At 53.2% G+C, this 22,798-nt stretch overlaps 1 protein-coding gene across 3 annotated transcripts in view; it reads left to right on the top strand.

Moving 5' to 3' along the window:
- Positions 1 to 22,798, top strand: part of PSD2 (pleckstrin and Sec7 domain containing 2) — an 84,270-nt gene that overhangs the window by 35,043 nt on the left and 26,429 nt on the right. For 2 of the 3 annotated variants that reach the window (XM_027888636.1, XM_027888638.1), the window contains exons 2-7: positions 5,340 to 5,451; positions 7,400 to 7,993; positions 14,378 to 14,866; positions 16,466 to 16,660; positions 21,150 to 21,230; positions 21,613 to 21,725. In XM_027888636.1, the coding sequence (XP_027744437.1) occupies positions 7,464 to 7,993; positions 14,378 to 14,866; positions 16,466 to 16,660; positions 21,150 to 21,230; positions 21,613 to 21,725 (1,408 nt within the window). In that variant the 5' untranslated portion in view covers positions 5,340 to 5,451; positions 7,400 to 7,463. The remainder of the gene's footprint in view (positions 1 to 5,339; positions 5,452 to 7,399; positions 7,994 to 14,377; positions 14,867 to 16,465; positions 16,661 to 21,149; positions 21,231 to 21,612; positions 21,726 to 22,798) is intronic. The other variant, XM_027888637.1, reaches the window with a different exon arrangement.

The following is a 22,798-nucleotide window of genomic DNA, read 5'->3' as shown; positions in this document are numbered from 1 at the left end:
CCTCAGAGGTCTGCATTTTGTGGTGGTCAGCAAATGAAGTGTGAAGGGGTGCCTCCTGCCCCGGGGATAAAATTGACTTAGAAGGAGCAGGACCAGGGGTTCCTGACCTGGTTGTCTGAGTTAGTGGGACTGGGGTTCCCTCTGAGGACAGAGATGCTGAGATGCTGCTGGTGTGTATGGGCTTTATTCACATCACACCGAGCAAATCCCATCCTGTGGGGTTTTCTCTGGCTGAGGAAGCTGTTCCCAGTCTCTGCTTGCAGCACCATGAGGCAGAGCTGAGCCTGGGCTGGAGCAACCCCAGGCCAATGCCAGTGAAGGTCAAGTGAGTGTGGGGCTGTGTTAGCAAGGGCACAGCCAGCAGCTTGAGGCAAGAGCTGTCCCCACTGTCCAGGGCTTGTCTTGTGAGTCCACAATTACACTCCATGCTGGTGTTGGACCTCCAAGTACAACACAGAAATACACAAACTGAAGCTTGGGTTGGATGTGCCTCCAGGTGTCTGCATGGACTCACAAGGCCAAGGGGCTGGTGGCACCTGAGAGGCAGCACAGACTTCTCTCTTCCCCTTCCTGACAGCCTGCACCTCTGTGCACCGGGAGAAAATGTGCTGAGAACACTCACAAGAACTGCCTCATCCCTGATAGCACCAGGAATGCTGCTGGAGGACTTGGGAAAGGACCACAACAGCCCTTCTCAGCACTGCCCCCACCTTCGGTCCAGCAGAGCAGGGTGATGTTCTGGGTGAGACCTTCCGCTACAATTTTACTGAAACACCCAGAAGGGTCAGTCGTGCCCTGCATCTCCCAAGGCTGCACACAAGCAGGTGGGAGGTCCCAGAGTCCTCCTTCCTCTGGAATCTGCATCCCAGCATATCCCAGAGCAGGGTACTTTGCTTTGCCACCCCTTTCCTTTCCTGACATCCCCACTGCCCACTCCCTGCTGTCTGATCTGACTCTGAGCTGTTCTGGTGAGAATTTCCTTGTTTTCTCCTTCACTCCCAGCACCACAGGAGCCACATCAGAATGCGCCTCCTCCTCACCCCCTGCACATCTTGTGGTGCCAGGATGAGGACAGACCCCTCGTGAACACCTCTGCTATGAGGAAGATCTGAGAGAATTGGGATGGTTCACCTGGAGAAGAGAAAGCTCCAGGGAGACCTTAAAGGTCCAGTACCTAAAAGGGCTCCAAGAGAGCTGGAGAGGGACTTTTCACAAGGGAATGGAGTGACAGGACAAGGGGGAATGGCTCCACACTGCCAAAGGACAGGGTTAGATGGGATGTTGGGAAGGAATTGTTCCCTGTGAGGGTGGGGAGGCCCTGGCACAGGTTGCCCAGAGAAGCTGTGGCTGTCCCTGGATCCCTGGAAGTTTCCAGGGGTTGGATGGGGCTTGGAGCAACCTGGGATAGTGAAAGGTGTCCCTGCCCATGGCAAGAGGGTGGAACTAGATGGTCTCTTCCAACCTAAACCATTCACTGATTCTATCTTCACCAAGCCAGAGGAATGGGATGAGGGGCAGCAAGGAAAAGCAAGGCTGCTGCAGGAAGCAGCCCAGCTCAGCATGAGCTTGAGGAAAAGCTCATGCTCCACTAAGCAGCAGGATTCTTCTCCAAGCCTTCCTGTGTTGCAGCAGCCAAGTGGTTACACAAAACTGAAGTGGGAGCCTTTCCAGTTCCGAACGCAGGGAAGAAAATTAAAAATAAATCATTTCCCACCAGCCATTCAGCTTCAACAAAAGCTGGGAGACTTCCAGAGCCAGTCCCTGAAAGAGCTGCTGTGTGGTTTCCAACCCCTCACACAATCAGGGCAAACTTTGCTGCATCTCTGCCCGGCCTCTTTGGGACTGGGGCTTCCCTGCAGTGGATGCCAGCCCGGCTTCGCTGGCCCTCCTGCAAATCCAGCCATCATGGAATGGGGTGTTTCTGCTCTCCTTCACTCCCAACCAGCCCTACCCTGTCTCCCTGTGGTCCAGGAGCCGTGCAAGACCCGGGGCTGGAGCAGGGAGCTGGTGGCTGTGCTATCCTGTGGCCCTGGGCACATCCCAGTGGTGAGCTGGCGTTGCTGGGATTCTGGTAAATGGAGCCAGTAGCAGTTGGCTTGCTTGGGTCTGGCCTGCAGGAGAGGGCAGCATCAAAGTCCACAGGGATGGGGTCCTCAATCCCTTCAGCCTCTGTCCCATCTCTCCCACCAAGCCCCATCTCTGGGAAGGAGATGGAAAGGCCATGGTTAGCAATGAATCAGGGATGCCTTGGCTTCTTTAGCATCTCCTACAGCAACAATAGCCTCTTTCTAGCATGAATCCATCTTCTTCTGCTTATGTGGGCCTTATAGAGCTGGTCTGGTCCAAATCATGGAGCTCCTGCTTAACAAATCTCTACTACTCAGCAGCTCCATCACTGTGCCCAGTCCTGGCTGGAATATATGACAGCTCACCACTTTTTCTTTCCAGAACCATTTTTTCTATGCTAACCCGTGGACCATGGCTGGGAACAGTGGACATGCAAGGGTTGCCCACTCTACCCACAGGATATGGGGAAGCAGCAGTGACTTGAGAGGGTGCCTGAGCCTGCAGAAAGGACAAGACTTGTGAAAATCCACTGTTGGGAATGCACATATCACCTTCCAGCCCTTACCTGCATTGGAGAACACTTTGCAAAGCAGGAACAAGAAGAAATGAGTGGGGATTTGGGGAATACCAGCCTGCAGTCCAACACAGCCGGGCTGTAACGCTTTGGGGGAGCAAAAGGAGCCCCAAAGGGGAATCTCTGAATGCCAGCCCCCACCGTCCCTTCCCCCAGTGCTGCAGCGTGTCCCCTCCCAACAGCCTGGCTGAAGCTGTGACAGCTTTAGGCCAGAGGTCGAGCTGCATTTCAGTGCTTTCCAGAGCAGACAGAACAGTGTTGAGAGCCTGTTTTGGGGCTTTGTCCAGAACTGGTGAACTTTCAGCTGTTTGCTGGAGGCAGATGTGGACAGTTGCAACCAGCTGTTCCACCATGGTTTGTCTTCCAAGTTGTCCAAGCTGTGTCCCCACAGCCTGTCTCCTCTTCCCTTTGCCCATATTCCTTCCCCACGCAGGTGGGGATGGCAGCAGGTCATGGGATGGACTGTAGGGTGGGAGGGACCCTCTGCAGATGATGTGGGATGTGGCTGGGCTGCCTGGCTGGGTGTGGCAGGAGTTGGTGTTGTGACTTCAGTACAAGGCATCGCCACGAGGAGCTGGGAATGGAGCCACGGACTCCAGTTCCATTTACAATCCAACCTCATGGTTCCTCTGGAGTTTCTGGGAAGCCTCAGCCACTCCTAACCTGTGTGTGCTTCCAGTGGCTGTCACTGCAAGCATAAATCAAGTAGCTGGTGCCTTGTTGGGTAGTTTGTGGTGTTGATACACACCCAGCTTGCCTGCAGATTTCAGGTGCCCAGGGCAGCCTCCCTGCAGGTGTGGGCAGTGGAATGTGGAACCAGCAGGAGACATGCAAACCTCAAAAGGGTCAGGAGGCTGGGAGAGGCCTGGATCTCTCCTCCTGACTCTGCTCAGCTCCCAGCTTGGAAACACTGGAATGGGATGGTCGTCCTGGCTCAGCAATAGTCTGTCCCTGCATCCTGCCAGGGCTTCCCCGGTTCCAGCAGGAACCCAGGCCATGGAAGAGCATGACTAAGGGTTTAACTATTGACTCCTCAGCCTTCCTTCCAAACCACAAACATCCCAGGGAGACTTCACAGAGGGTGAAACAGTGGCATAATGCAGTAATAACAAAAATGTTATTTATTTTTTTATATTAAAAATGTGAGTTGGTTAAAGTTAGGAGGGATGGCTGGGACATCACTTACTAAGGTTTGCCAATATTTCTTACTCAGGCCTGTCTCCTAACTGCTTTTAGTTTCCTGTTTTCTGGTTGCATACAGCTGTGCCAAGCTTGAGCTATTGGACTGGAATTCAGCTTGGGTGGTGTCTTGTTCCTACTGAAGCTTTTGGATGGATGGCAGGGAATTTCAGCCCAAACCCTTTGGCTAGTTTTTAAAAAAATGGACTAAAAAAAAAAAAAAAAGCCACATGTTAAGGAAAAGACCAGCAAAGCTTTGCTGGAAAAGCTCTTCCAAAGATTTGAGCAGTGGATCAGTGTTGCGTGTTTGTATTATACCTTCACTGTGGTAAAGTTAAAATTTGGCCCATGTTAGGGTTTCAGTTTTTCTTGAGGTTACAGTGTGGTTATGCTCAGGACAGTGTTGGTAGTTTTGCAAGTAAATTCCTGGAAGATGCTGCATTGGCTTGGCCCTGCTGCCAGTAAATGGAAACACCAAGTGCCTGGGACTGATTTTCTGTCCTGGATTTGGTGAGAAAAAGATTTACAGGTTTTCCATCTTCATTTGGATGGCAGAAGGACAAGCTAGAAGAGACTTGGCCCATATGTGGGAACCTGAGGGCTTGTTTTGACTCCCCTTGTGAGGGCTCAGCTCCTGCAGGTGGGATTCAGGAGGCTGATGCGCTGGTGTCCAAGGAAGTCTAGGCTGGCCTTTCTCTTGTCAGGCTGGCACAGAATGAGGCTGAAGGCCTGCAAGGGCAAGCCCAAGAGAGGGTGTAAGCACATCCCTCCACAGGGACTCGACAAATATTTGCTGCCAATCTCCTCCGTGGGCTCTTTCCAGCCACTGGAAAGCAGGTGGCACATCTGGAGCCTGATCCACCCATCGCCTCTAGGAGCACACAGGCAGCAGTGCCCTGTCTCTCTGTCTCCATCAACTCTGTGCAAGTCTGGCCCACGACCTCAGGCAGCTGTCTGCAGGTGACACACCATCACTGGTGACCTGGCATGCTCCTCCAACCGGGAGTCACCTCACAGGGAGGCATCACTGCCCATTCCTGTGTTGTACAAAACACCCTGCTGGGGAAATGCTGCAACATCAGTGGCTTTCACAGCTAACCAAAAGCTTCAAAACCTCTAACCTGGCTCTTGGTTTGTTGGTGGGGCTGGTGGGGGGATCAATCCATGACACAGGTGTCTTCCTCTCTGGATCTGGTGGGTGAAATTGGACATTCAGTGGGATCATCACCAAGTTTCTCCTGAAACCTGCAATCACAGAGTCCCTTTGCTCTGCTTCAGCTGGTCAAGGGGGCGTTCATAAGATATCAGAAGTCCTACGTGAGGAATACTCTTGTAGTGCCATGTCTGAAAGCCAGGGAGGTTTGTGCCGAGGGGAGAGCACCTTGCAGTGCTCTGCAGAGAGCAGACCCTGGGGTGGGTCGGGGAAACAGCCCAATGTGGAGCAGCAGCAGGGTGGCAGGAGATCAGCAGGAATCTCCTCTCTGGCCTGGGTCTCACTGTCTGTGCTCCCTCGTTGCAGGCAGGGGCCGTGCCGGGATCGGGAGCTCCGGGCTGCAGCGGCTGCGGTAGGTGTGGCGATGCTGCGCGCTCTGTGACGGCGGGGGATGCTCACGGATGCGCCTGGAGGAGAGGTAAAACTGCCGGCGTTGCCTCCAGGAGGGACCTGCCCCGTCTCATGACCCTGGCATGTGCAACCCTTGAGGAGGGCTCCACCACAAACCCGTCCCTGCGGAGCTCCCCACTCCTCCCAGCTGTGGGAACAGAACACAGAGGCAGGGTTAGATCCAAGATCCAGGATTGCCTGGGCTGTGGGACCGGAGCAAAGTCAGCCAGAAATTGGGGTTCCCCTCACGATCTGTCCTGCTCAGCCAGCAGCTCAGCACATACCTGTGTGGATCTGCCCATACCCAGGCTGTAGAGGAGTGTCTGGGTCCAAATTCCATCTTTCTCTTGCTCAAGAGGAACTGGCAGCAAGGAGGAGGCTGCTGACATCTCCACAGGGTGAGGGGTTGTAAGGGCAGAGGCAGTTGCAGCCCTGCACTCCTTGTTACCATGAACTGATAGAGCGCTGAGCTGGCCAAGCAATTAGTGATTGTCCTGCTAATGAGAACTGCTGCTGAGCAAGTCAGAGCACCCAGAGCCCATTGCTGACCCCTGGACACCCTCATGGCTGCTCAGAGAAGAGGTTATAATCTCTGCTTTACTGAGCAACATGTTCCACTGCCTCACGACCCTCACAGTCAAGAATTTCTTCCTAAACTCTAATCTAAACTTGCTCTCTGTCAGTGTGAAGCCATTCCCCCTTGTCCTGTCGCTCTGTGCCCTTGTGAAAAGTCCCTTTCCAGCTCTCTTAGAGCCCCTTTAGGCACTGGAAGGGGTTCTAAGGTCTCCCTGGAGCTTTGTTTCCTCTAGGCTGGACAACCCCACGAAGACACATAATGTTTTAAAAATATCTGTGAAGACACATATTGTTTCAAACCAAAATCAGCTGGTACAGTGGCCCAGCCTGGGGGCCATACAGAATACTCCTGCTTCCAGAAGTATTTCTGGTGGCACTGGATTGCAACTGGGGGGATTACCATGGAGAAAAGCTTACATGGCACTGTGGGGCTACAGCCCTCAGCCAAGGATGGTGCTCGTAAGACTTGCAAGCTTTGCATCAACAGGCATGTTGGCCAATAAAGTATCTTTTTTTTTTTTTTTTTTTTTTTTTTAGTCGAAAAGCTACTTGTCTTGTTTGGTGCAATGAGACAAGCGTCCTTCCCTTGCCCTACAGAGAGAGCATCCCAGGGTACATTCAATCAGGACGCTTTTGCCAGAGTTTTAGCTGGCAGCTTGTGACACCCTTCAGCAGCACTTGTGTGCCGGGAAAGGAGAAGTGGTGCTCTGGCAGGCAGGATGCTCTGCAGAACTGCCAAGTCAGCAGGGAGAATCACACAGGTTGGCACGTCACAGCTGCTTTGAAGTGTTAGAAAAAGAATAAATCACACCTATTGCCTGCTTTACCTATTTCTCCTATTTCTGGTAGGAGGGGAATACTAGGGAGTAGCACCCTGATAGCCAGCCCGGGAAAGGCAGCAGTGCCACATTCCTGTCCCCAGCCCTGGGCACTAACAGCCTGCGTGGGACAGGTCTCTTGTGCTGAGGCTGGGGTTGCCTTCCGCACCGCAGATAACCCAAACTCTGGAGAAGCAAGCCTTCAAGTGTAAAGCGCCAAAGCCTCAAGTGAACCCCTGCAGCTATTCCTCCAGCTTCGTGGATGCAGCTCTCCGTGTGATGAAGGCAGGAGGTGCTGGCTAGGAAGGGTTCCTGCCTTTGAACAGGAGCACAGACCCTGGCAGGTGTCCACAGGGGTTATGGGGACAGCAGGAGAAGGTGGGTGCCCGGGCCCCGATGTCTCAGGGCCTCAAGGGCATATTTTCCTCTCTGGATCTCCCTGTGCCCAGTGGGTCTCTAAGGTCCTTCCTTATTTTTGCGGAGGAGTGGGGGCTTCAGATCGCTACCCTGGTGCTATCAAAATCCCGTGCCGTTCTGACAGCCCTTGCCGGTGTCCATGACACGCTTTCTTTTCCCTTGTAGGTAGTGCCGAGCCTGAGCTGAGCGCGGGGAGCGGTCCCGCAAGCGCTGGGACAACGAGCGGAACATGAGCGAGAGCAGCCCCGTTCCACGGTCCGCCGAGCGCCAGGAGTGCGAGCCGCATTCCTCGGGCTCGCCGGCGGCCCCGCCGTCCTGCAGCGATGGGGACGAGCAGCTCGGCCAGCCCCCGGAGCCTGCCAGCGGCAGAGCCAGCCCCCGGCGCGATAATGCTCAGCCCTCCCGAGCGGAGGGGGAGCGCGGGGCCCCGCGGGACGAACATCTGGAAGCGGTGACAGAGCCAGGCGAGAGGCACAGCGAGGCACAGGGACAAGGGACAGGCGCTGCCAGCCAGAGCCCCCCTGAGGACGGGGCAGTGCTGGCCAACGGGGTGGACACAGCGCCGGTCACGGGGCCGGAGCAGCCACAGCAGCAGCAGCAGCAGGACGGGGACATTCCCAGCCGGAGCAGCCCGGATTTGGGGGAGAGGGGCTCCCCCAGCCCGGAGATACCTAGAGGGGCCCTGAGCAAGGAGAGGTGGCACAGCGTCCTGGGATCCTCGGAGGCTCTCAGCGCTGACGAGGCTGAGGAGCAGTTCGGGTGAGTGCGGAGCCGTCGGCTCAGGGCTGGTTTATGTGTGGGTTGTTTTCAAGGCTCCTTGGTTCGAGTTACTCTGCTCCGTGTGTAACTCATCAGTTTAAGAAGCTGCAGCTGCTCTCATGGCTGACTGTGGCTGTTCCCTCTTGTTTCTCTCTGGGCTTCTCACAGAGTTTTCCCCTGTTTATGACGTTTCTCTCTGGGCTTCTCACGCAGTTTTTCCCTCTTGCAAATGCAGAAAAGCTGTGATTAGAGCCAGCCCGCAGAGTCACTAATGTGAAGGAGAAGCTTTTGGGATCTCGAGGGTGCTGGGTGCCGGTTGTGCTCACTTTGGGCGTGTCTCACAAGTTGGGAATTCAGCTGCAGCACTTAGGGCAGAGTTACCTGAGATTATTTAGGGCAAGTAGAAGAGCCTGGGGATGGTGTAGAGTCAGGCTTGTCTGGGGGGATCGGTGTGCTCTGGAAGTCCCTGTCAGTATGGCTAGTTCTGGCAGTCCCTGGGCTAGCAGGTGACAGCTGTGCATCCAGGAGAGGGCAAGGCACTGAGCTTTGCCCTCTGCTGCAGCTGTGACAGGTGTTACCAGTGCCTGGGTGGCACAGGGGCAGCAGTGTGAGACAAAAGATATGAGTGTCATCCTACTCTCAAGTGCCTGAGACAAACCAGCACACGTGCAATGCCCCTCGGTCCCGGAGTCCTCTCTGCTGTCAGCCTGGCTCACAGGAGGACTCTCCAGGCTGGGGAAGATTTTATGCCTCTGCAAGTTTCTAGACCTCCCTGTGGCTCTGCAGGTTGGGGGTGAGGGGGAATGACTGGTCACTGGGATGAGGTGGGGTGCTTCCCATGCCATTCTTATGGGAGTGGTATGGATGCTTCCCTTTGCCACCAGAAATCAGCCAGGGCTCTGGAATTCTAGCCCCCCAGGCTTGATGCCCGTTGTGAATTTTATAGCCCTGCCTGTGTACCTACCCCGGGGTGGGAGAGATGCTGCAAGCAGGAGGGGCTGGAGAAGAGGAACAGGTGTCTCAAAGGTGCATGGCCTTCTGAAGAGAAGGTGTGGAAAGGACAGGGTGGCCGAGGTGGCCTGTGGAACAGCTCATGGCATTAGCCCAGTGCAGGCTCCAGGCTGAGCTGGTTGTTCGGAGCGTGGGCAGGAGTGTCAGCAGAGCTGGGGAGCCACACAGGGTGTGGGCTGACAGCAGGAGTCCCTCCTTCTTTGCCTCTCCGGTGTTGAACAGGCTCCCCTATAAAAACCTGGTGGTTTGTTTTACTCAAAGCCTCCCACAAGAAGCAGCAGCACCGTCCCAATAAACACAGCTGAAGGTATTGAAGAGTATCCAGTGCAGGCTGCTGCCGTGTGGAGAGCTCAGGGAGCCTGTCCCCAGGCAGGTCCCACGAGCCCTATAAGCTATGCAGGCAGATCTTGAATATCTGCAAGTCTCTCAGGTTTCAAGGGAATCATATTTGCTTGGTAGGTGGCTCCCTGGCAGAGGCTATGAGTTCAAGAGGAAGCTAGGAGTGGTCAGAGAATGCTGCTGCAATCACTGGAAGTGCAATTATTTTAAGGTACTTGGGCATGAATTGGGAGAAGTGGCAGGCTGAGGATTTGGAGATGATGCAACCTGACTGGGCTCTGCATGCACAGCCCGTGATCTTATGCTCTAAACATATTCACTTGGATAGCAAATAAGCCTTTTGGGAAGCTGAATGCACAAGGGACAAGTCACACGCTATATTCAAAGGCAGAAGGGCAGCTGGAAAACTTCAGGGACGCAGCTGAAATCTGGGAAAGCACTTACTGCCTGCGGATGGGGTGAGCTCGCCGTGTTCGAGCTCATTAGGACTTTGACCACCACTCTTTGGGCTAAATGGCAGAAACGTGTGGCTGGGCCAAGCACAGCAGGGAGCTGGTCTGCCCTGCCTGTGTGGACTGTCTGGCTCTCCTGGATCAGTGTGGGTCAGGAAGAGCGAAGCTGACAGATGGACCGAGGCACTGGGAAGTCACTGTCATCCTGCATCACCTCGGAGTTTTCCCCAGGTTTTTTTTTCTCCCTTTGGGGAGTTGCAGTTTCTGCAATGACCCATTCTGGATATAGGAGAACCCGGCCTGATGCTTTGCTGATGAGCAGTCAAGTATTTGTTCCTGATGACAAATCACTCGTCATCATCCACATATTGCTGCTGGATGCATTTTGTCCCTGAATTTTGAAGTACTTCAGAAGGAGGGGATGAGTCCTGCTCTTCCTGCAGAACCAACGGGGAATTAAAGGGGGAAAAGTCATCCAAGGTCTTCACTCCATGGTGGAGCTGGAGAAAAGAGCCATGACTGCCCTGCTGAAGGCAGGTTAGTGTGTCTGTGCAGGACATGGTTGGTAAAAAACTCCAGGAAATACAGCCAAAGCTTTAGTGCTTGTGCTGCAGTTTGTCATTAACTGAATCCCTTTTTCCCCTTTCTGATTTATCCCGTGGCATCCACTGCCAGACTGACACACCCTTTGTCAAAGCCCCCGTGTTCCTGTCATGGTGGCTGTGTTGGCTAGAGATCTTTCACCTTCCCAGAAGCCCCCAACATTGGCCCTGCTGCTCTCAGGGAGGTCACAGCTCTGCAGCCAAACTGAGAGCCCACCAGGGGATGATACTCTCTGCTTTCAGCCCCATGGACTCATGGAAAAAAAAGTCAAAATTTTAATAGAGAAAACCCCACGTTTGACTTGTAGACACACTTAGTCCCTGCAGTTTTGGGACTGCAGCCTTTGCCCGCAAAATTCGTCCCATGGCAACCTATAGCTGTTGAAAAATTCAAATTCCATCGTATGAAATTTCAGAGAAACTTTGCAAAAAGCCTGCGGTGCCAAGGCAAGAAAATCCTGATTTCCATCTTGTGCTTCTCTGGCAGGACTTCCCCACTCCACCAACACAGCGAACTTGTGACAGCAGGTTGAACGTGAGTCACATTGTTGGGGTGTCCAGTGCAGGGCCAGGAGCTGGACTCGATGATCTTTGTGGGTCCCTTCCAACTCAGGATGTTCTGTGATTCTATGATTCTCTGACAGGCTGTACTTTATTACAACTAATTAACCAGTGAGAAACGAAATGTAAACGACTCAGTGCATACAACAGCAGGGTGGTTCAGCTCAGCCACCACCGGGTGCCCTGCTCTGTGTGCCTCACTGTAAGCAACAGACTGGCATTCCAGAGGTGGGGAAGGCAGCACAGGCAATTTAATACCATGTTCCTTCAAAACACTTACAAAACCTTGTGGTTGCAATGCAAATAAATGCACAACTCCTTATTTCAGCAAAGCAATTGCCTTCCCTGCCGTGTAATAAGCAGGCGACACCTCTCCGTGGGGAGGCAATGTCGGGTTCATTCACACGAGCAAGGTCTTTCCCTGTCTCCTACCTTAGCCTGGCTTTCCTTGTATGGGATGCAGGTGGTGCTCCTGGATTAGTGTAAACTCTACAGTCTCTTTGTCCTCTGTGTTCTCTGGGACTGTGCAAGGAGAGATGTGATGTGCTTGATGCCCACTGAGAGGGACTTTTCACAAGGGCCTCTAATGACAGCACGAGGGGGAATGATCTTGAGATGAAGGACAGGGATAGACTAGAGATAAAAAAGGAATTCTTCGCTGTGAGGGTGGGGAGGCCCTGGCACAGGCTGCCCAGAGAAGCTGTGGCTGCCCCAGCCCTGGAAGTGTCCAAGGCCAGGTTGGATGGGGCTTGGAGCAACCTGGGCTAGTGGAAGGTGTCCCTGCCCATGGCAGGGAGTGGAATGCTGGGACATTTGCAGGGACACAGACTTTCTCCTTTTGCTGCCTGCTGTGAGTTTGGGCTCAAGGGATAAGTAAAGGTCTGGAATATAGAAGGTCTGTGGTGTGAACAGTCAGTGGAAATGATTCTGTTCAGTGTGGGGAGAGGGTGGGAGCTGTCTGGCTTGGGGTTATGGCAGTGGGACCTGCTAAGTAAAAACCAGGAGGTGCGGGGTTTGACGGCTGTTGATGGGTGTGATAGCCAGGAGCACCCAGGAGAACACCCACAGGCACAGCTGCTGTGCACAGCACCCTGGAAATGCCTGCTGTTCCCCAAACTCACGGGGATGGGCCCTCCTGCACAGGTGCCCCCACACAAAGCCATTCCATTGGTGGTTGGACTGAAGCAATGAGGGCCAAGGGGTGGTGTTGTGGCTCTCTTGGAGCACCTGCAGAAACCATGGAGCCCCAGGGTTTTCTTTGGTATATGGAGGACACAGAGGCTGAGTAGGGGAAGGGACATGGGAGTTCACTGGGGATAGAGGCTGTTGCAAGAAGTTTGGCAACTGGATAGGCTGCCAGGCAGGTCCAGAACTCCCATCTCTGCGTGTAATTTAGGCTGGAAAGTCCTTCCTGTCACAAGGAGATGAAGGTTTTAAGGTTCCTCCTGCTTTGTGGAAGGGGATCTTTCCAGTCCACATTGTCATGGCCAGGCAGTGCAGTTCACCCTTCAGGGAAGGATGGATTTCTGAAGACAAGCAGTCCTGGGGATGAGGGCTCTTTGGGCTGGAGCTGCTGCCCTCTGTCTCATTTCTGCTGTTTTGGGGCATGGCCAGCTCTGATGAACAGGGTGACAGTTTTCCAAAGCCTTGAGTCAAGGCTTTAGAATCCCTTGAATCCCATAATCCTTGAAGTCAAGGATTATGTGAGTCTCTGGAATCATGTAAGCTTTTACCCATGTGGCTGCAGAGCTGGGCTTGGAAACAGCCTCTCTGGTGGCTCAGACATCAGAGGGAACTTCAAAGGGTGCAAAAACTTGGGGTTTGGGGCCTGTCAGGTCTCATGACTGGTGTAAGCCACACATGGTTGTTGCTCTCCTTGCACAGCCCTGCAGGTGGGTCTGTCCTGCTCCCTGCTGTGCTGGGTTGCCCTTCTCCTGCTCCAGCATCTCAAGGAAGGGAGGGTAGCACGGCACAGCCATTTCATGGGCCCTGACCTGCTTGGGTTCCTCAGGCTCTTGGCACACTGAGAAATAAGAAACCCGAGAGCACAGCTGGCCTCTGTTTTTCAGTGGCTCTCACCCTGGCACGTCAGAAACGGGAAAATCTGCCTTTGCTCGAATTCTTTTCCATGAGCACTTTTCTTGCAGAGATGGGGAACAAGAAGCCTGATAGCTGACTTGTGCCCACTCCTCAGTACCACAAAGGGGCTATTTGCTCCTCTGGTTCTCAGTCTTCCCTCCTTAAACTGTTATTTTCTGTTAGTTGTCCATTGTTCTTGCCATGCTATGACAGTTTTTGGTGGTTGTGAATTCTTGGGGTGAAGAAGTGCCTGTTGGCAGAGCATCTCCCGTCCTGCAGGTGTGTTCAGCAGTAGATAAAAGGCTATTTTAGTTCCAAGTCCAAGCCAGAGCACTGTTATGTGCTGCTGTGAGGAAAGTGAACTCCGTGGCAGGTGGAGGAAATGTTCCCATAGCTTTTACCTGTGTCACCCATGAGATGTGGGACTGTGACAGGGCAAATGGCAGCAGTGGCTGCTGGGAGTGGGGGAGGAAGGTTTCACCTGAGACCCTGGGGTATTTCAGGCAGGTCCTGCTCTGTTCCATGAGCTCTCCAGGTCTCTCAGACAGAGACTATTGCTGGATTTGACTCAGATCAGTTCTCCCAGTGTGGGTTTGTTTGAGATGTGTGCTGGAATGAGTGCCCCTGCATGCAAAGCCAAGCTGACAGTCATCCAGCAATCCTGGAAGCTGTGCTTGTAGGTTCTTGCATCTCACAGCCTGTAATTCTGTGCCTGAATCCCCCAGGCCATCTGTAAAGCAGGATGGAGCCTCCCCAGCCTGGGTGTGTGTCCACCACCTTTCACATCCCTCTCAGTGGAGAGAGCACTGTTTGGAGGCAGCCTTGCACTTCCAGGGTACCTCATCCAAGGGAAGAAGCTGAAGTTACAGCACGTGGATTGCTCCCTGAAAGCTTCTGGATTTCCTCCTCTGTAAAAGGGATCAAAGACATTTGCTGCTGACATCCAAACTTAGATGAAATATCCTCAGCCTTCAGGATTTTTGTGCTTTTGAAGTAGCTGTAATTGGAACACTTAAAGGAAGATTAAATCCATTCTGGCATTGGATCCAGTAGCAGGTGTCATGTGCAAATGCCTCCAGTTCAGAGGTCTGGCTTTTTACTGGGACATGAGCAAATTAAGGGTTGATTGGGCCTGTGGGATTGCTCATCACAAAACTCTGCCTTTTTCAGTGGTAGAAACTCGTAATAAAATCAGGAACCAAGCAGGTTAAACCACAGAAAGGTCTCAAGGGCCTGTAATCACAGGGTCCATTTCTGCCTCTTCTCCTGCCTCCCAGCTCCAAGTGGAACAGGGCAGGAATTGTCTTGACAGTATTTTTATGTTTCCCCTTTTGGTCCAGGTTCGCTTCTGGCGACGCCAAGCTGAGCTGCAGCGACGATGACAGGGAGCATTTTCAATTCAAAGACATCAGGGATGGCTTCAGCTCGACCTTCGAGAAGATTGTTGAGTCTGACCTTATGAAAGGGACATACTACAGCAGCCTGGACTCTCTGGACGTGCTGTCCCTCACAGACGAGACCGACAGCTGTGTCAGCTTTGAGGCCCCGCTCACCCCGCTGATCCAGCAAAGGGCCAAGGAAAGCCCCGAGCTCCTGGAGCAGAAACTGGCAGCCCAGCAGAGAGAGGCCCTTCACCACATGGCTGCTGACAAGCAAGAGCAGGGAGCAGCAAAGCCAGCAGAGGGGGATTTTGGGAGCCCTCTAAGGCACTCCATTACCAGCAGCAGGTCGGAGAACGTGCTGAGCCGGTTGTCCCTGAAGAGTATCCCAAATGGGTTCCACGTGGAGGGGTCGGAGGAAGATGCCACCAAGATCATTAACTCCATCAGGTAAGACAGGGAATTTCTTGGGCAGTGGCTCCTTGTCTTATGGGATCCCAGTCCCAGAGCTTTGCTGCCTGTAGGTTAGGAATGCACTGGGGACCAAGGTCTCATCCAATCAGTCCAGCAGGGCTGTGTCTGAGTCCTCCCTGTGCTCAGAGCCAGGACCCCAAAACACAGGTGAGCTGCAGGATCCTGAGGAGTCCTGTGATCCCAGGAAAAGCCAAAACTCTGCAGTTGGTGGTCATGTTGGCTCTGGAGGGCATCACCATCCTTCTGGCTGCTCACAAACCCCGTCTGTCCTTACAGCAGGGGAAGCTGAGGCTTCTCTGGGCAGCCCCCTGACAGCCCCCTGACACCTTGGCAGGTTGGGGGCAGTCAGGTGCACTCCCAAATGTGCTCTAAAGTGCAGGGAAGCCTCAGGGCTTCCTTTGGAACTGGGTACCCCTGTAAAAGCCTCCCTAAAGGTTCTTCTGCAAGCAGTGAGGAGATCAGCAGAGACTTCATCCTCTGCACCAGCTCACACCCAGTCCATCATCCCTGGGAGGCAGCAGCTCATCTGTAGGGCACTTCCCTGCATGAGGCAGAGCAACATGGGAGACCTGGAGCAAGGTTCTGTGTCCAGCTCCCAGGCCTTCAGTGAGTCACACTGATCAAAAACAAATCAGTAGGTGCTATAACTGGCCCTGGACAGGAAAATAAAGGGCTGTATCCCCACCTCCATGGTGCCAGCAGGGCTGCTCAGAGTGTTGTCCATGGCAACAGTTGGCCACGAGGCCAGCAGGCAGCTGGGAGAGGAGCAGCCCACCTGTAGCAGCAGGTTTGGTGCCAGCCTCCTTGACACCATTTGTACAAGTGCAGGTTCCTCCTTCTCCTCAGCAAATAACCTGAACTGAAAAGCATATTATCTATCCCTAAAATTACCTCAATGTCCACAGTTTGGTATCCCTTCCCAAACCAGGGGAGAGAGAGGAAGCTTCAAAAGGTGTTGGGGCTGCTTATTCTGATACATCCTCATTACTCAGGGAGAAGTGACTCTCTCTGCAGCCTTTATTTGAAATTAAATTCAATTTCATTTGACTTGTCCAGTATCCTGTGAAGAAAGATAATACACAGGTACCCCCAAAATGCCAGGCAGTGGAAGGATTGTAGGAAAATTTATTTCCAAAGTGAAGAACTTTAAAAACATCAACCTCAACAGTGTTTCAAACACCAGGCCTGGGGAAAGACAAACCTCCTGCTCTTCTCAGAGCTTTAATCATCCCTGGATCCCCCCAAGGTGAGGGCCCTTACACATGTCTGCAAGTACTTATCTTTTTCTCATACTAGGGAGAGTTTCTCTAGAATGAAGGAGAGGAGAACATCTCAATCTGTCTCTGGGAAAGATGCCTCTTCCAGGCAGGAAAGTTTTCCTAAGCGAAATAAGCCCTGATCTCCTCGTAATAAACCTTCCAGAAGGATCTTCCACCCTTACAGTCCACCTCATAAACACGTGGGGGTTTTCATATTTTTTTCGTGGGGGCGAGAAGAAATCAAAATGAGGCGTTTTTGGGGTGGGTTTCACGGGGTCACGTGGCTGCCCCTTGAGCGTCTCCTGTTCCCGTGCAGCGACGCCAGCCTGAAGGACACCCTGTCGGACTCCGACTCCGACATGGGCAGCACGGAGCAGCTGGACCAGGGCAGCACGGACACCTTGGCCAACGGCTGCAGGGCGGACAGCGAGGCTGCCAAGAGGTTGGCCAAGCGCCTCTACAACCTCGAGGGCTTCAAGCGCTGCGACGTGGCACGGCAGCTCGGGAAAAAGTGAGCAGGACCAGGGTGGGAGAGGGTGGCAGAGGGGGAAACCTGGGGCACAGTGCTGGGGAGGGTCTGGGGAGCGCTGGACACAAGCAGGGAGGGGCAAACCTGGCTGCTTTATGGGGCTGTTGGAGGTCCTTCCAGTTGAAACTGGCCCAATGCCCTTAAAATAGGAATCCTACAAGCTGCCTGAGATGTTGGGCATTAGGTGCCACAAGCTGCTGCCCATCAGAGCTTCCTGCCTCTGGTAAGGGCCCAGCAAGACTACAGCAATCCCCAGGATGAAGGTTTTAGGATCCTTATCTGGATTGTCACTGGGATCCCTGCCAGTCCCCAGGTTTTTCATGTCTGCACCCCAAAATCTTCCTGCTGCATGGCCTCCCAACCCAGTCTGTAAGATGGCAGAAAGGGTTTGCTGGAGAGCAACACCCAGAGGTCCAAGCACTTCAGCTGGTGGATTTGCCTGAGTAGAGCAGAAGGGAAATAAAAAGTGTTTATTCAAATATTCAAAAGTGGGAGAGTTGCAGAGATTTCTAAGAGACAGAGTAACAGTAATGAGTGTGGCAGTAACAGATTATTTTAGGATGCCAGTGGGTGTGAAGGCACCAATCCCCATCATCCTTTGCCTGGATCAGATATAACCCATGTTGCTGGGATTTTTTCTTTTTGTCCTTGAAATGTCTCCCTCCTGCCCAGATCAGCAGAACACACCTTGTACCTCAGTGAATACCCAACCTTTCAGTACCCAGGATGGCCTGTGACTCCCAGCTAAGTCCTGGGACAGAAGGAGCCCAGGAATGGTCTCCTGGAGAGGCTCTTTGTATCACCTGGCAGCATCCCCATCCTTCCCTTTTGCTGTGGTTCTTGCAGCAGGTGCATTGCTGGTTGCTGCTGCCTCAGGTCTAACATCCTTCTCCTTTCTTTCAAATTTGCCATGACAGCTCATTGAAGGGGAGGGAATTTCCAAGCAGTGGGTCTCTGAGTCTATTCCTTTGCTTGTTCCTGCCGTCCTCACTCACCTCTGCAACCCTCACACCTGGGGAGGGTGCTGGGTGACCCACATTTGGGAATTCACACAGCCTTTGAAATTAAAGTTTCGCTTTGATCAGCTGGGTTTTGACATCTGAACCATTTCCTGGCGTTAAGACCTGAACAGAGCTGTGGGCTCTGGTTCTGGAGCAGGAAAGGGAGAAGGATGAAGATAGGTGTGTGTTAAGTTGGTCTTTCTCACGTAAGACAATGTTAAGACAAACCTGTAGCGGTGGGAGCAGGGTAAATTTAAGTGATGCTTTGAGGTCAGCACAGTTTAGGAGGGCTGTGCAAAAAGTGAAATCTCATTTTAAAGCTATTTAGCTTGTTTTATGCCCTTTTTTACTTTGTGATCATTGACAATTTTCTCAAAAACGACAAAACAAAAAAAAGAAAACAACAAAACAAAACAAAGGCAAAAACATTGATCGTTGTCAAACAAGCAGAAAAGGCCTGATAAAGGTCTACAGAGCTCATCTTCCCTTTCACCTCAGTTTGATGGAGGTCTGTGTGGCAGTGCCACCATCCAGAGGATGCCAGGCATGTTCCCATGGGAAATGCCTTGCAGGGCCACCAGCCAGAGGATGGCAGGAATGTCCCCATGGGAAATGCCTTGAAAGGCCACCATCCAAAGGATGGCAAGAATGTCCCCATGGGAAATGCCTTCTTGTTCTTGTGGGAATGTCTCTGTGGTGTCTGAGCTGCACGGTGGAACTGTCACCCATTCCTGCAGGGAGGGCTGGGACTGGCACAGAGAGAGAGGAGGAGAAAAAATCCTGAATAAGGAGACCAGAGCAAACGCCTCAGCCCAGCTTAGTGTGGGCCATGTCTTGCCCTGGCCGCTGCTGAGTTAACATCCCATGGCCTGGGATGTTAAGTGGCTCTGGAGCTCAGGGAGAGGATTCCCAACAATGTCCCTGACCCCCTGGCTAGACACAGGAGTTTGTGGCTTCCTGGGGGCTGGCTGCCTTCAGGTGACCTGTGATGCTGTCTGGTTCCCTCAGCAGAGCCAGCAGCCCCAGCCTGGAGCTTCTCCAAGCAGAGAGGGACTAAGGTGGGCACACAGGAAGGTGTGATGGGCACCCAGGCTGGGGACTGCTGGCACCACAGCAGCTGGCCCAGACCCCTTGTCCTGGGATTCACAAATTCCCTGTGCAGTCCTGGCCTTCAGCAAGACCCACTGACTGAGCTGAGCCTGGGCTGCCTCGGTGGGAGCGTGGGGAGAAGGGGAGCTCCCACCCACCTTCATCCTGCCTGGTCTAGTTAGAAATGTAAATGAAGGTGTAGCTCCGTGTGTAGGCCATGGAAACATCTCAAAAGCAGTTCAACCCACCCAAAATCTGTGCTGGGTATAGACATGCCAAGTCTTGTTGCTTTAGGGAGCCTTAGGCAAGGCCATTCTTTCAAGCTGAGCTTGAGAGTAAGTGTGGGAATCAGACACTGCTCTCCCCTGCTGGTGGCTGCAGTGCTGCAGCACGTGGCAGCTGTTGGTCTGTGCCCAGGGTGCCCAAGCAGCTTCCCAGGACACCTGGTAAATGGATGTCCAAACAGAAGGACTCAGAGAATCATGGAAAGAATCATAGAGAGGCTTGGGTTACAAGGGACCTTAAAGCTCATCCAGTTCCAACCCACTGCCATGGGCAGGGACACCTTCCACTATCTCAGGTTGCTCCAAACCCCCTCCAACCTGGCCTTGGACACTTCCAGGGATGGGGCAGCCACAGCTTATCTGGGAAATCTGTGCCAGAGCCTCACCACCCTCATAGGGAAGAATTTCTTCCCAATATCTAATCTAAATCCACCCTCTGGCAGTGTGGAGCCATTCCCCCTTGTCCTGTCACTCCATGTCCTTGTCCCCAGTCCCTCTCCAACTCTCCTGGAGCCCCTTTAGGACCAGGAAGTGACTCTCAGATCTCACTGGAGCCTTTTCTTCCCCAAACTGAACACCCCCAGCATTCCCAGCCTGGCTCTGTGGCAGAGGGGCTCCAGCCCTCAGGGCACCTTTGTGGTCTCCTCTGGACCTGCTCCAGCAGATCCACATCTTTCTTGTGCTGAGGACCCCAGACATGGACACAACACTCCAGCTGTGCTCTCACAAGGGCAGAGTAGAAGGGGAAAGTCCTTTACTCCTAAGAGACTGAAACAGCCCCTGTGAGGGGCTGACTGGGGGCAGGGAGAGCACTGGCTGGTTCCCAGCACAAGCACAGCCAATGCATTAGGTCTTCTGCAGGCTCAGAGCTCAGAGGATACCAGGGGAGGTCTGGATCTTGCTCACCCTTTGCTGCAGGGGTGACATCTCCTTTCACAAACACGTGGTAACCTTCTGCTATGAAGTTCCAGGACAAGTGGAGATGTCTCCCTGGGAAGCTGGCAGGAATCTGCACACCAGGGGCTGTGACACTGCTTCAGGTGAATGCTTTGGCCGTGGGTCCGTGAGGTCCTTCCCACAGCTAGCAATCCCAAAATGACAGGGTTGTTTTATGAGTGTGAGGCCTTGTGGCTCTGTACAGCTTCGAAACACTCTCCTGCACAACCCCCAGCATCAATATTTATCTCCTGCCTCTCAAATCTCAGCCTGGGACTCTCCCCTGGAGCTGTCCTGCTGCTCTGCCCGACCCTGCTGTGTGCTGTGCATCCACGCCAGAGGCTTTGCATCATCCACCTCACAGCAGAGATGAGATAATGCCGTAGGAAAAGCAATGAATTCTGCTCTAACACATCTTGGCATGAACTTGGATGTGGAATCCTCAGCAAAGCACTTTGCATTTTGTGAGGAGAAGGAAAAGGAATTGTGTATGGTGAAGGCTGAGCATATTGAGATCATGTCCGATTTCTTGCCCGCTATCATTGATTGCTCTTGCACTTCCACTGAGCTGTGCAGATAGAGGAGTTTAATAGGCCCCATTCTGGCTCTAAAGACAACACATCTCCAAGCATCCTTCAAAAATGTGGCAGGGGAGTGGTTTCTGGAGGAGCATTCAGGGATGAGCTGGGCCAAAACTTGGCTGAGCGCTCCTGCTTCAGCTTCCAGCAGCATCCACCTGCCATGGGAGCAAGGTGCTGTGGTGAGAGGGTGGGATGGGAGCCTACGTGGAGTGGAGAGCAGGAATGTTGCAGTGGGAGGAGGGGACACATCCAGCAGTGGGAGAGAAGTAGGTGTTGGATGAGCACAGGACATCCTTATGGCCTCCTCCTCATGGAGGGTTTGGAAGGAGGCTCTGCCTGGCCAGCAGCACCACCAGAGGGGTGCAGCAGGGGAGGTGCCTCTCGTTCTCAGGTGTCTGGGGCTGCCTGCAGGCATGTTACTGTCCTTTTTAAGCCCAGAGAAAGTCCCCCTGGGTCTGGGTTCATGTCTGCAGTGTCTTGCTGGGATTGGGCTGGTCAGGAGGCAGAGGTCTGCTGCTCCTCTTGTGGACAGTGTCTTCTTTGCTGATGAAAGGGCTGACTACTCCCTCTTTAATTACAGCAATGAATTTAGCAAGTTGGTAGCAGAGGAGTATCTCAGCTTCTTTGACTTCACCGGCCTGACCCTTGACAAAGCACTCAGGTGAGCTGGGCTCTGGGGTGGATGGAGTAGGGCAGTGGGGATTCCTCCCGGCTTCCCAGCACCGTGGGGGCTTCCCATGTGATAGGGGCAGGCACTGGGGGGAGCTCCAGGCTGTCATTTGGTTTGGTGTCATCTTTGGCACAAGATGCTGCTGCCAACAGTGCACTTCAAGGGGAGGGTCCCCGACCTGCTCCCCCGTGGTGGAGAGCAGCTTTCCCAGGAATCCCATCCCATACAAAATCAGAGCAAGTGGGAGCAGCCTCTTCCCTTGGGATGGGCAACCCATCCTGGTGCCATCGAGCCAGGGGCAGGTCAGACCTCAGCTGGCAGCGCTTCCCTGCACAGCTCAGCGAGGTCTCTAAGCATCCCTTTCTTCCTGCAGGACGTTCTTGAAGGCGTTCCCGCTGATGGGAGAGACGCAGGAGCGGGAGCGGGTGCTGATCCATTTCTCCCGGCGGTACTGCCAGTGCAACCCCGAGGAGAGCACGTCTGAAGGTACAGATCCCTGTCCCTGGGATCCTGCCCTGGCTGTTACCCCTGCCCTGGGAGGGACTGGGGATACTGGGTGCTGACCCTGAGTGGAAGACCTTTCCATGCAGATTGAGGAAAGCTGTTGGCCTGCCCCACACAGGATTTGTGTTCCCCACATGCCCAGCTGTAGCACAAGAATAGCACAGATGGGTAAAATTCTGGGCTCGCTGCAGCTGCAGATTTTCTGAGCTACTTTCAGCCTCTCCACATTATTTTTTAAGTGGATACAGTTTCTTCTGACATTTTTAGGTTAACGGTTGGACTTGATGACCTTAAAGGTCTTTTCCAACCTCAACGATTCTACACTTTCACCATCCCTGGAAGTGTTCAGAAGATGTGGCACGTGGAGATATGGTTTAGTGATGAACGCAGTGGTGGGTCAGCAGTTGGACCTGATGATCTTAGAGGTCTTTTGGTTCCATGATTCTGTGGGAAAGGTCATTCCTGGTGCACACACAGACACACACCCAGACATGAGCGTGCCCACGTCTGCACTTACATAAGTGCCTCTACACACCTGCTAAGAGGCATCTGGAAATGGCCCCCCTCCCTGGGTGGAATCAAGCTGCTGCCCTGCTCTCAGCTGCCAGTTATCCTCCCTCCATCCCCTCCCCATGCAGTACCCCAGATGTGCTCAGACCTCCTGCTTGTCTCCACCTCGCAGGCTTCCCAAAGGGCAGCAGTACCTCGTGCCACAGGAACCCTCCAGTCCCTCTGCTAAGCTAACTAACTGGACTCTCACTGTTCTCAAAATAGAATGACCTTTTTGCTTTTGTCAGTGCTATCCCAACAAAACACAGCTTTGGGTTTCATTTCCCTGCATTTGTGTGATGTTCTCCCCACAAAGATGAACTTCCCTGGGAAGGGTCCTTCACCTGGAGACATTAAACTTCAGGTGACATTAAACTGCAGGTTGCATTTTCAGCAGCAGTCCCCAGCTGAAACATCCCACATGCCAAGTTCTGACTCCTCTCCAACACTTCCCCCTGGAAGTGATCCCTGGTTCTGTTTCATCCACCTCCCAACCCTACAGTTGA

Source organism: Empidonax traillii, unplaced genomic scaffold (genome assembly GCF_003031625.1).
Source record: "Empidonax traillii isolate 1590-97213 ecotype Southwest subspecies unplaced genomic scaffold, ASM303162v1 scaffold242:size1152717, whole genome shotgun sequence".
In the NCBI taxonomy this organism is placed as follows: domain Eukaryota; kingdom Metazoa; phylum Chordata; class Aves; order Passeriformes; family Tyrannidae; genus Empidonax; species Empidonax traillii.
This window is presented reverse-complemented; position numbering and strand designations above follow the sequence as displayed.